The 12,980-nt window shown below is 36.7% G+C and overlaps 2 protein-coding genes across 8 annotated transcripts; one reads left to right on the top strand and one right to left on the bottom strand.

The window, feature by feature from the left end:
* Positions 1 to 197: 197 nt before the first annotated feature.
* Positions 198 to 3,538, bottom strand: Cp110 (Centriolar coiled coil protein 110kDa). 4 transcript variants are annotated; one of them, XM_068303391.1, is made up of 5 exons: positions 3,374 to 3,538; positions 3,097 to 3,283; positions 1,392 to 3,011; positions 733 to 960; positions 198 to 677 (listed from the first exon to the last, which is right to left on the bottom strand). In XM_068303391.1, exons 1-5 carry the CDS (start codon positions 3,385 to 3,387, stop codon positions 543 to 545), a joined length of 2,184 nt encoding a protein of 727 aa, XP_068159492.1. In that variant the 5' UTR covers positions 3,388 to 3,538; the 3' UTR covers positions 198 to 542. The 4 variants fall into 4 exon arrangements, with proteins under 4 accessions (XP_068159492.1, XP_068159493.1, XP_068159494.1 ...); XM_068303392.1 differs by having other exon boundaries at positions 733 to 957; XM_068303393.1 differs by lacking the exons at positions 198 to 677; positions 733 to 960 and adding an exon at positions 991 to 1,206.
* A 145-nt stretch (positions 3,539 to 3,683) lies between these two features.
* On the top strand, positions 3,684 to 12,979 carry Abcd3 (ATP binding cassette subfamily D member Pmp70). Of its 4 annotated transcripts, none has more exons than XM_068299225.1 (9): positions 3,684 to 3,865; positions 4,062 to 4,267; positions 9,989 to 10,101; positions 10,164 to 10,354; positions 10,415 to 10,512; positions 10,599 to 11,062; positions 11,131 to 11,560; positions 11,632 to 11,806; positions 11,877 to 12,979. In XM_068299225.1, exons 2-9 carry the CDS (start codon positions 4,155 to 4,157, stop codon positions 12,288 to 12,290), a joined length of 1,998 nt encoding a protein of 665 aa, XP_068155326.1. In that variant the 5' UTR covers positions 3,684 to 3,865; positions 4,062 to 4,154; the 3' UTR covers positions 12,291 to 12,979. The 4 variants fall into 4 exon arrangements, with proteins under 4 accessions (XP_068155326.1, XP_068155318.1, XP_068155310.1 ...); XM_068299217.1 differs by having other exon boundaries at positions 3,684 to 3,884; XM_068299209.1 differs by having other exon boundaries at positions 3,684 to 3,936.
* Position 12,980: the final 1 nt, after the last annotated feature.

The following is a 12,980-nucleotide window of genomic DNA, read 5'->3' as shown; positions in this document are numbered from 1 at the left end:
GATCTTAATTTAGAAAGCGCCAAATTTAAAACTTTGATTTCACATTGCTCCATTCTAAAAATACTGGGCGAAAAAGAGATCTACAAAGATCGACTCCCCAGTTCAGGCAAAAACGAATTAACTAGTATTTGTCATATGGAGGCAAAAAAGTTTATTTTCTAGTTAGAGGCACAAATTGAGATGAAAATCAAAATAAATTTAAGTAGGTACCAAATTTGAGTGAGTTTATTTTTATCCCTGCTTAAGGCAGAAATTCGTTGAACAAGTATAGTTAATGAGATAATCTCCAAAACATTGTCAGATTGTTAAAATTGTTAACGATTGATGGTGAATGTAGATTAATGGAGATTAAATGGAACGTCATTGAAACCGAAAAAGGGCGTCCATCAAATTAGAATTGCTTCATATTTGGCCATATGCTATAGTTAGTTGTTGTTGTTGTTTCCAACATTTCAAAGAAATGAATTGACCTGAACTGGATTCATTCGGCGCTTTAAAGGAACGATTGCTAGTTCGATTAAGCAAATAATCTCGCAATCCATTTAGTGCCTACGCTTAAATTGAATGGCCATTAGTTTAGTTTTAATACGCTTCCGATCTCTGGCTATAATTTCCATTCTCTCTTTAACAGTCGTCTGGAAAAAAATCAAATGCAAGGTACGACTGGCCGAGCAGAGCTGCAAAACAAGTTAGTGAAAATGTATTTGAACATTAAGAATTTACTATTTTTACCTGTTGTAGCAAACGGGCTTTTAATCGTATATTAGCTGGGGCCTCTTGCTCCAAACTACTGCCGTATGTCTCCAAATGAAGATTGAGTACAAATATCAAGGTGTCTCTAATGGTCTGGACAACACGCTGCACTTGCTCAGTGCGAAAGAGGCGCCGCACTAGGTAGCCTTTAACAGCAGCTGTGATGCGACAAGCGGCCAAATGCTTTTCCATATCATTAACTTCCTGCTATCACAAATGGTTTAGCAAATGTTTAAATTCATGATATATACACAGACAAGGAAAGAGAAGGAAAAAGTGATAAATGAGGAGAACACTAGAGCATGGCCAAAGGCTTCGGTTAGTTTGATTTAGATTCTTCATCTTTATAAATAATGACTTTTTTTTTTTTGGTTTGATTGTTCCTGAAATCGCTTTTAAGGCACTTGATTTAAGTTTGATTCGTTGTTAATGTTTTTTTCCCGCAAATCGCTGCTTGTAGGCAGAAAAGGAGAGAAAGTGGATGAGATATTACAGAAATGAATTGAGAGATATGTATATGTTTGATGGCTACATTTTACCCAAAAATATACATATACAAAAGTTCAAATGAACATTGGATAAATAGGTTTTTGGGTACATGCTCCACATATCTCTTTAATTGGGAATAGAATACTTACTGTCGTACGATTGGGTGAAGCAACTTTGCGTGGTTTGGACACAGATCTTTGTGGATGCTGCTGCTGTGGGGGACGGCGAACTGGAGAAGAAGTTTTTCGACTGGCAGCTGTATTTGTTGGCGATACTTTGGTTGTTCGAACAGTCGACTCTCCTCGAACTATGGGTTTTTTTGTCACACGTCGCATTGGTGATTGTGTACGATTTTGTCCTGGACCCGATAATGGTCTACGATTACTGTTACTTATGCTACTATTACGCAATGGCAATGATCTGGGCGTACTTGAAGAACTACCAAAAGGCAATGATTGAGGATCTGAATCATAATTCAAATTCTGATTCGGTTTCACGTTGAAGAGACTTTTACGTGTCGAATGAATTTGGCTGGGCGGAGCTGATGATGGCGGTTGGGCTGAAGGTAGGCGACAAGTGCTTCCCATTGAGAGAAACTCATCGAGTTCCCCAAAACTTAGTGGTTTGGGTACGGATGAGAGGGCGATCGTATTTGTTGGCGAATGAGAGGAGGCAGAGACATCAGAGGATCGATTACCCTTCAAGTCACCTGTGCTGGTGTACTCTGAGACTTGTATATTTTTCGGAGATTTGGCGTACGCCGACACATTTATCTCCGCACAAATCTCATCGATGAGAAACTTTTGCTGCCGCTCAAACTCTTGTTGCATGCGTAGCTGCTCCTTATGCTGATATTGGACCAATTTCTGAAATCGTTCACGATGAGCATACTTGATATCGTTTATCATTCTGTGCTTGGCTTGATTTAATTGCTGATGCGTAGTGGCCCCAGCTTCGCTTAGCGCCTGTTCCAAAAGAGCTTCCAGGTGTTGCTGTCGAGATGAAGGCGAACTATTTGCCAACTGTCGATAGGAACTGCGATTGGGGCTAGGTGTGGAACGTTGAACCTTTTTGGCCTTTGATTCAATGGTATCGCGCTGAAAATTAGCAATCGGGGGTTGAGATGCAGTAGCAGCAGTAGCCGCCGCACGTCGCTGCATATGCTCCACCAGCACTTGTGAGGGTTCCTCTAAGGTAAATGAGCGTGAGCGCTGCAATTGGTTGACTTCCAATTGATCCACTTGTTTATCCAATTGATCGATAGCCAATGAGGGACTTGTACTAGATCTTAGGATGCGCTTATCCTGTCCTTGCCACACCACAGTAGCTGGCAGAGTGGGATCCTTAGCTGCCCTACCCAAACCAGTTCGCTCGAAATGCAAGATGCGATTGGTTATTTTGTTCACCTTGTGTTTGGGTGATGACAAATTTTCCTGTGAGAACTGCTCTATCTGCTGATGATGTTGATTTACCTCCTCCTCATCCTGATGTTGGTAAGGCTGTAGAGGTGTTGGAGGATTCACACAGATAATAGGCAAGCTAGAGCTACCACCTCCCCTTATAGCCAAGGACTGGGGACGTCTTTGTGTGCTGTCATAAATGTAGGTCTTGGTCTGCTCTAATTTGGGAAAACTGCGACGACCCTTCATGCTGCTGTTGTCTCCGTCGTCGTCCGTAGCATCCGCTTCGGCAGTTGCTGTCAATCTGGCTTCTATTTGCATAGCCATTTGCCTGGCCATCTGCATTTCGTTCACTTTGGTGGCCGTCATCTAGATAGGAGTGGCAGAGGGGCAACAACGGTTATGCTTCAGTGAATAACACGCCATACCCATTTCTCTCTCTTTCTGTACTCACCAATGGCGCTAATATGGGCTGACCATCCAGGTGGAACCTAGATTTTAAATTCAGAGTACTGGAGGAACTGAAACTGGAGCGGGCACAAATCGCAGTGTTTGCAATCGATGTGCTTGACGTTCCCTCATCTGTCGGTAATTCTAGGTCGTGTTCTATGGTCGCTGCCAACAGCTTCTCCATGGCTTGGCTATTTCAATTTGTATATGTATATCATTAAAAAAATAATCCAAGTAATTGTTAAATCCATTCAAGTAATCAGCATTTCCTTCTTTTTCACCTGGCGCTATCCATTTGTTATGTGTTTTGTCTATGATTACTGGGGAAATTTTGGCTTCTACAATTTATTGGAGACATAAAAACAAAAATATAATAATATTAACTAAAATTTAAATATTTGTTGTGATTCGGTTGCCATTGGTAATTCGAAAAGTGTTAACTGCAGTGCTCTACAACGCAAAAGCTGTGCTGGGAAATGGCGGTAAAATCTAATAGTTTGCAAACCAAAAAATACTAAATATGGTATTTTTCCAGCACTCTGGCAGCACTGCTACTCAATAATAGTGTTACCAGACATCGATATTTTCTCCATCCCTAGGGTCGCGGCAAACATAAAACGAGAAAAAAATTTTGTGTTCATTTTAACCGCTGATTTTCGCCGTGCGTGTTGAAGTCGTGTGAAAATGAGACAGGCTAAAAAAATAAATAAATAAATTAAAGGACAATTTTATTAAATACACTTTCAATCGAAAATTGGCCTGCATATGTGAATGTGTGTTTACAAATTACAAGTGTGTATGTGTGTGTGTGTATGTGCAAGTGTTTAAGGGCGAGTGTATATATGTATGTGTGCACCCTGTGTTGTTGTAATATATATTTGTATATGTATAAATGAATATTGTATTACGAATTTAGTATCGCAAAGTTAAACAAATTATTTATTCTATCACATAAACACACACACATAGTGACGCCCACGTGAGCGTAAATTGTATCTGGTGATTTTTATTTACTTCCCAACCTTCATACATCCCGATCCCCCCTCTATCTATCACCCGAAAATGGCTCCGGCTCTGAGTAAATTGGCCAACAATCAAAGCGCCATCGTTGGTGTGGCTGGAATGACTGCTGCCCTTTGGATAATTGCCTACGGCAAGATGTCAAGCAAAAAGAGGTAAGTGTATCCAAGATCCAAGTCCTTCAAAGTATACCAGACCTGGGGAGACATTGGGTAAGGTCTTGATCTTGGACTTGCTCACCTACTCTATGTCTCTCTCCCTCTGACAATGTATTGGCTGACATTGTGTATGATTTATTCCGTTTCGGATTGCAGGTGTGTGTGTGTTTGTGTGTCTGAGTCTGTGTTTGTGCATATGCGGGAATCGTATGATGTCCGCACTAGGTCAGTTTGGTGGGAACTTGTGTCTTGATGTTAAAAAAAAAAAAAAAAAAAACTGGTTTAATATCAATATATGTATTCCTACATGGGCTTCTGCCCTCTTTAATCATTTCAACATTTCTGCATGCAGCCGCAACAGTCAATTCCTCAACAACGCTATAAAATTCGAAAGGCAAGCACTTTGAACCATACATATTTAAAGTATATGTCCGATGTCCGATTATTATTAAAAAAATGTACACTTCTTTTTAATTGTAGTCTAATCCTATGAATTAAATTTTGCTTAGAATCAGGAGACTATAGTTTGAAGCAATATAGCCAAAATCCTTGATACTGCTTTGAAAATTTATATATTTCATTTTTTTTATTTTCATGTTCAAATGTATAGTTTTGCGATAAAGAAACAAGACTACATTGTGTTTAATCACTTGATATTTTGATAACAATCACTACGGCCGTAGCAGAAGGGTGTGAAAATTCAAAGAATTTCTATACCGTATGCACCTTCCTTCGTTTGCATAGAAATTTTATGAATTTTAAGAGCTATATTAGTTAACCTTTAAATAGTACTGTCTCCTACACTGATCTTGCCACGGCTCTTTATAATGAAGCACATCTAGTTTTAGTCCAGGGGGACTTTCAGCTTCTTCATTGAATTAAAACGTATTCTTTCATACGATTCACATCGAAAACTTGTCTGCCATGAGCAAACTTTATCTAATTCCAAAAAAATATATACATATATACATAGTAAAAGTACATACATACATACATACATATGTACATATTTTTCAACAATTAAAAATTTTTTTACTAACCTAAACCCGCATTATTAAATTTATTGTTAATTTGTCTGATTTCGTGACAAGTTGAAACGATTATTTTTACAATTTAATGTGTTAAGTTTGTACTTCCAATGTCAATTATTAATATTAATATATTTTTTTATATATAAAATCACCTTTGTCACACCATATGAACTTTCAACCCAATTAGAAATTAAGGTAAATATCATCTAACAACAAAACAAAAAGAAAATTAAAATCGAATTTGAGTTCAAATCTTATCGAAAAGATGGGTTAGTCATTTTAACTCTAGTTTATCAACGGGCCCATTGCCATAAATGTTTATTAATGTGGTTGGGGGGAGGGCAAGTTAAATGAGACGTCCCTTTGGTCGAATCCATTTGGTTTATTGAATTGATTACATACAGTCACTCTCATAAGTGTTAGACTTATCTATGGTGGGTAACAAAAATATAAATCAATAAAACATAGACGATATCAGGTTCCATTACTTAGTAGTTTGTAGAGGCCACATCGCAACAACCCAGAGGTCTGTTTATCTAATTGTTAGACGAATACTGATGACAGTGGCTGTTTTTGCATATTTATTGTGGAGTTTTTTTTCTTTTTGCCGATGGTTAAAGAGAGCAGTGCCGGATCAGCCATATAGCAGGATAAACAAATGCTATGAGCCCATGCAATTAGAGCACTTACAATTAGAACACTTTTGATCACTGAAAAGTTGACTTAATGTTAAGAAATTCTGAAAATTTCAAAAATATCCTAATCGAATCTTAGTACATAGCTTAGCCAAATTTTAACCGATTTTTGAATTAGATGTCTCATTTTTATGGTTTTAAAGTCAATTTTCAATTGAAATGTATGTAATTTATTTTTTAAGTGGTACAAATAATGCTAATAAACAGCAAAATATTAAAAAAAAAAAAAAAAAAAAAAAAAAAAAAAATTTTAATGAAGCTTTAATTCTTTTAATTTTTAAGTATTTAAAAAATTTATGTATTTTTTTCAAGTAAGAATAACGTTTTTCAATCTGCATTAAAATCTTGAATCTCTTTTGCCAATTTTCTTTTTTTAAGTCGAGTCAAAACTAAACTTTTCAAATATCAAAAAATGTGCTAAATGCCAATTTAATTAAGATATAGGTTTTTAATTCGATTGAAATTGAAAAAAATATACTGTAAATTAAAGGGCAACGTAATGAGAAATTGATGTTTTATGTTTTTACTTTTATATGGAATTGGATTTTACTTTAGGTATTTGAATTGCTTCAGCTGGCTTAATCCAGCACTGGAAGAGAGTGGGGAGAGGACTAATACTTTGGTATATTCATTAATAGAAATTGTTAATTCTTATCTATTCGGTTTTTTTTTTTTTTTTTTTGCATGTTCAATGCAATTTATTTTGATAGATTACTTCATTGAAATGCTAATATACATGCATACCATTTGTTTGTAGTCCATTTTCCGCCAATTTGATGAGGTTCGATAACATTTATTTTTTATACCCCTGTGTTTATTTTTTGCTGTTGCACTTTGGAAATGTATGGAAAGCAATAAACTTTTAAGATTTTTGAAATGGACTTTACATACACAACGGACACAATTGTTGTTGTTGCTGCTTTACCTGGCCAACGACGACGATGGCGGCAACGGCAACATATGTACATTTGCAGCGTTTGCATATTGTAACAGACTCCCCCTAGAAATTAGTGAAGTCTTTTGGCGTATTGGTTGTAGTGCAAGACAATATACATATGTATGTACAAATGTACCTAAACTTACATAAATAAAGAATTGGCAACATACAATGGAACACTTTATCTAAATAACTAAAATAAATATTCCCCATTCTGTTTATTTTTGAATGACCATTAATGTTAATATGCTCTTTCTTATTTTTGTTAATACTTCCACCAATATATCTACTAATAATTCTTAAAATTTCGAAAATCGAAATGGCTAGTGGTTTGGCTATAACTGATTTGTTATAACATTGTTAGTCTTAATGTATTTAATAATACTTTATCATACTTGAGTTTTCTACAACTTTTATTTAAATGATTGTCTATTTTGTCAGTATTTAAATACTGTTGCTTAACTTCTTCTAGTACTACTTGCAGTTTACTTAGTACCCATATACTCTACCTACATACATACATATATAGAATGCTAATATTTGCACTTTATATTACTGAGTGACAGTTCTACTACTTTTACTACTATTGCTTTTTATCTAGTACTATATGGACGAATCTATCGTGACGGACTTTACATTCCAATCACTTATTTTTGTACTTAAACTTGTCGCCTTGGCAATGAGATATTGCTAAAAATAGATATAACTTTCGGTTGACCTTTAATTTTTTAACCAACAGTTTTTAAGTAAAGAGATATTTGTTTTGAAATTCAAATCCATATCTTGGTCAAATTACTCTCTCAAAGAACATTAAGTCGAAATCAATTCATCAAGGAAATATAAAAGTGAATACAGGGTAACTTTGACTCGTTAGTTATTTTATTCATTGGTTATTTGTCTAGTCATTGTGGCTCAATACTACCGCTGGATGACGAGAGGGGAGGGGCAGTAGTCGGAGACGGTGAGGTGCATGAAGGTGGAAATATCGACATCGGCCGTTGTCATCGTTAATGCAAATCTGCGCGTTCAAAAGTCCAGCGGCCCCTTGATGGGGGAAATGAAATGCGGAATTTAACAAAAAACCCCTCGAAACCCTGTGGGCGGAGTTGTCGATTTGGAAATCTATAGTTGGTAGATATTTACCTTAGAAATTGCATTCATTAACAACTCAAAGCCACTCACGATAGGAAGAGAGGGAGGAGGCTGAAGGAAGACGCTCAGCAGTTTGAGTGCATTTAGCGGATGTCATAATTTGATGACATCTATGAATAGCTGAAATTGTGTATGCCAAATGAATAGAGCGAGGCCTATTCCAAAAGTACAGTTCATTTGTGGGGGGGGGGACAAATTAATCATTTTTGATTGTAAAAATTGTTAAAGTTACCCTCGCATTACAGCCATAACATCTTCAAAATGGAAAGATACTTCTCTATTTACACACACATGTGTCAATGGGCCTTTGTTTTGTTTTATTTTCTTCGTCTAATCGGTAGCCTTTCTATACAGGTGTGTATACGCCAAATATACATACATGCATGTACATACATATATGTATATAAACATGTATATATGTATGGCTTTGTGTCTGTATGTAAGCGTGTATCGAATCGGCGACAGCCGCTGCCAAACAACCGACTTGAATTGCTCGTTTCACACACCGGTCAGAATAAATGTTAATTTTGTTTACTTTGCCATCAAAATTTTTACCTGTAGTCAGTTGTTGTATACCTTGGAGACTTTTGCTCTCTCCGCCGTATTTTTTTTTTCTTCTTTTTTTGTTTCTTTTTATTTGGCTCAACTGTTACGCAATTTAGGTCTAAGCTCAGCACAACGACCCGTAGACCAAATTGCAAATTCTTAATTGCAATTAAAATGTTAAACTAATTAAAAATTCACATTCAAATTAGGACACTTTAAGTTTGATATATGTAAAAGTTACTTCCAAATATAACAAATGTAAATATGCAGTTAGGTACCAACAGGTGGTTAACATAGTAAAGTCTGTTGAGGGTGGCAGCACTTGACAAAATCTGTCCTGTAGCAACAAATCTATCCTGACCCCTAAGTTTTATCTATGTCAGCACTGCATAATTTAACTGGTTTCTTTCTCTGACAAATGCTTTTTTGGCGATCTGATTCTGGAAACGCCAAAGTATAGCTACAAATTTAACTGATACTGAGAAGTATGAGAAATATTTGTTTTACATTAGACAATTGTTAATAACTCTAACTAGTTGCCACGTGTGCCTTCGCCTCTTATCCAGATAACACATGTTTTCATTATCAAATAGGCTTTTTATCAGTCTGTATACACAGCACACACAGTATATATGTATCTATAATTGGACAATCAGAAAAAAAGAGTTTCGCGTACTTTACCTTGCGAATATTATCACTAAGCAAACAACTCATTTAGTCAGAAAGAGAGAAAGTTTTGTTAATCAGGCTTCTAGAAAACATCTTGTGTTATTTTGGCCTAATCGATTTTTAGATTAGCCCCCTGTTGGAGACAGTTGGCGATCAAACGAAATGATCAATATATAGTTTCTGCGACCTATGGACCCAAACACGCTATGTGTGTTGCTCTTTACTAAAGGTCCATAAGTAAATCTCAAGAATGGTCTAAGAATTTTAAACAATAAATGAAATTTGACAAATTTGCAAGTCATTACTAGTCATCATCTTTAATAAAAACAGCAACAAAAATAATACCACGCGACACCTACAGATTAGCGCAGAAAGTTTTGATCTTTGTACTTTGCCTTCGTCTCTTTCTCTCTCTCTGTCTCTATAGTCCCTATTAGGTGGGTGGGGGCCAAATCTAATCGATTTAGATGCGCGACTAGACGACATGGTTGGCGGTCTTTTGATTTGAATTTTTGTACTTTGAACGCCATGTCGTGGTTCTTAATTTGGATTTCTGTTGGATGATGATACCTTGACATTGACTGACTCAACTCACAAACATTTCAAATCGGTTGTCTTAGAGATTTTAGAATGCTTTAACGAACTTTTAACTAAACCCATCCTATTGCCAATTTTTCACCCCGCTTAGGAACTCTAGCATCGATGAAAAAATCCAATATACAATTGCCGAAAAGAAGGAGAAGAAAGCAAGTAAAGCGCATGTCAATGCAGTATTCTTTAAACAATTGCGAAAATTGTTACGTAAGTGTTTTTGTAACATTTATTTTGTTCTGAATCTTTCACAAATTTCTTTAACATTTTAGCAATACTTATACCTGGGTTTTGGAGCGTTGAAACGGGTCTGCTATTCTTGGTGGCCGCCGCCCTCATTGGACGATCGGTTAGCGATATTTGGATGATACAGAATGCAACTGTGGTCGAAAGTACTATTATTCACATGAATCGAACGAAATTTAAGACGGCATTACTCAAATATCTAACTGCCTTGCCAGCGGTAGGTGTTACATCTCCAAAATGTTAATTCAATTAATATCAAATTTATTGTCTGCTCCAGATATCCGTGGTTACGAATGTTCTTAAATGGAGTCTTGGTGAGCTGAAGCTACGTTTTCGTACGAATCTAACTCATCATCTATACAGTCAGTACCTCAAGTGAGTATAATTATTTAAGCTATATGTTCACTATCTACTACTTTCTTTCTCTCTCTCTTCTTTTTGACTCTGTGTGTTATTTTCAGTGGCTATACCTATTACAAAATGTCCAATTTGGATAATAGAATAGCCAATGCCGATCAGTTGCTAACCACAGATATTGACAAGTTCTGTGAGAGTGCTACAGATTTATATTCAAATATTAGCAAACCGGTGCTGGATATATTTATATATGTCTATCGATTGACTGTTAATCTGGGCGGTAAAACGCCCTCGATCCTAATGCTATATCTGTTATTCGCTGGTGTCTTCTTAACACGCCTGCGACGACCAACAGGACGATTGACTGTCGAAGAGCAGAAGTTAGAGGGTGAATTCCGCTATGTGAATAGCAGATTGATAACTAATTCGGAGGAGGTGGCCTTTTATCAAGGCAATGTTCGGGAAAAGCTTACCTTGCTAGCCAGCTACTCCAAGTTGCGTTCGCATTTGCGTAAATTTCTCGAATTTCGAGTTAGCATGGGCATCATTGACAACATTATTGGCAAATGTAAGAAAATAAATGTCTTAATATACATAAACACATGCATATGACATTAAAATTTGTTTGTCCTTTAGATTTCGCTTCGATTGTGGGTTTCTATGCAGTGTCCATACCATTCTTCACAGAAAATCATCCGTTGCTATCTGGTGAACAGAGTGGACAACGTCTACAGGCTTATTACACGTATGGCCGTATGCTGGTAAAATTGGCAGAAGCCATTGGTCGTCTGGTATTGGCCGGAAGGGAAATGTCTAGATTAGCTGGCTTCACTGCACGTATGACGGAGCTTATTAAAGTTCTTGGCGATCTCAATAAGGGCACATACGAACGAACCATGGTCAATGGCAATAGCATCGCCCAAAACAATGCTGGTGGTAATGCCAATAGTTTTGGACCCAACAAGGGTGTCATGTGCTTTGAGGACAACATCATACGTTTCGAGAAGGTGCCTCTTGTAACGCCCAATGGCGATGTACTGCTCCAGGAGCTAACCTTTGAAGTAAAGTAAGTTGGATTATAAGTTTACATACATTCGCCACTTTCGTCACTTTACACCATCATCTTCTCTGGCATAGATCCGGAACGAATGTACTAGTTTGTGGACCAAATGGTTGTGGCAAATCTTCGCTATTCCGCATTCTTGGTGAACTTTGGCCCACCTGGGGTGGCAAAGTGACAAAGCCATCCAGAGGCAAACTCTTCTATATACCTCAAAGGCCTTACATGACATTGGGCACTTTGCGCGATCAGGTAAGCAGTCAGAAACTTACATTGAGAATATTAAAATACACGCTATTTGATTTATTTATTCTTTCGCCAGATAATCTATCCTCACACGCGAGAGGATATGCGTCGTTTGGGTAAATCTGATGACGATCTCATTCACTATTTGGAAATTGTACAACTTACGTATCTGGAGCATCGGGAGAATGGTCTGGATGCGATAGAGGACTGGATTGATATACTGTCAGGAGGTGAAAAGCAACGCATTGCCATGGCACGTCTCTTCTACCATCGGCCACAATTTGCCATTCTGGATGAGTGCACTAGTGCTGTCTCCGTCGATGTAGAAGGCAAAATGTATAGCTATTGCCGCGAAGTGGGCATCACGCTGTTCACTGTCTCCCATCGTAAGTCCCTTTGGGTACATCACGATTACTATTTGCAATTCGATGGCCTTGGTAGCTACGAGTTTGCCGCTATTGATCAGGAGAAGGAGCACTTTGGCTCGTAATCATCAGAGCGCGATAGAGAGAGAAATTACAACGCAAACATTCTTTAAGGAAACTAATAGTAAATTTTGGTGCTGGCAACTCTTTGACTATGATGATGGTTCCTTATGCTCCGACTATCTTTCCTGTCACCTTTTAGTTTCTTTTTTGTTGTCTTCTCGTTTTTTTTTTTTCAATTATTTAGCAGGTGCATTGTACATACAGATACATCATTTTGAATGGACCTTTCCCCCTTTAGTTTTTTTTTTCAATTCTGTCTATTCGAAACATATTTGTGATTCGTTTTCCTTAAGATATACCTTTTTAATGCGCTATTAAAACACTGTTAGGCAACATTGCGATCAATTTGGAAGATATCTTTAAGCATAAAGTGAACGATGAAAGATAATGATAAATGATGGATAATCAATTACATAGCAAACATTCATTTTTTTTAGTAAATTTTATGAAAATATACAAAACATACTTTATATTTATAGATACATATACATATATACCCCATACACACCACGACGCCACACACACGCGATTAATTATAAATTATATTTAATTTCTTTTTTTTTATTGTCGGTTATATTGGAGATTTTTGTAATGGCATTTTTTGTATGTGCGCACATAAACCATTTATTACAATAATTAATAATTATTGTTAGTGCAATATGCAATAAAATATATATGTATATAAAACAAAC

The sequence above is a fragment of the Drosophila tropicalis genome, unplaced genomic scaffold (genome assembly GCF_018151085.1).
Source record: "Drosophila tropicalis isolate 14030-0801.00 unplaced genomic scaffold, ASM1815108v1 contig_158, whole genome shotgun sequence".
Lineage (NCBI taxonomy): Eukaryota > Metazoa > Arthropoda > Insecta > Diptera > Drosophilidae > Drosophila > Drosophila tropicalis.
This window is presented reverse-complemented; position numbering and strand designations above follow the sequence as displayed.

Bases quoted from the DNA above. Each gene is read 5' to 3' on its own strand.
- Abcd3 (XM_068299225.1), top strand. From the start codon at position 4,155: ATGGCTCCGGCTCTGAGTAAATTGGCCAACAATCAAAGCGCCATCGTT. The intron at 4,268-9,988 runs GTAAGTGTATCC...CACCCCGCTTAG, and splicing joins AAGATGTCAAGCAAAAAGAG to GAACTCTAGCATCGATGAAA. The intron at 11,561-11,631 runs GTAAGTTGGATT...TCTCTGGCATAG, and splicing joins GAGCTAACCTTTGAAGTAAA to ATCCGGAACGAATGTACTAG.
- Cp110 (XM_068303391.1), bottom strand. The intron at 3,012-3,096 runs GTGAGTACAGAA...ACTCCTATCTAG, and splicing joins AGCCCATATTAGCGCCATTG to ATGACGGCCACCAAAGTGAA. The intron at 678-732 runs GTAAAAATAGTA...CTTGTTTTGCAG, and splicing joins AAGCCCGTTTGCTACAACAG to CTCTGCTCGGCCAGTCGTAC.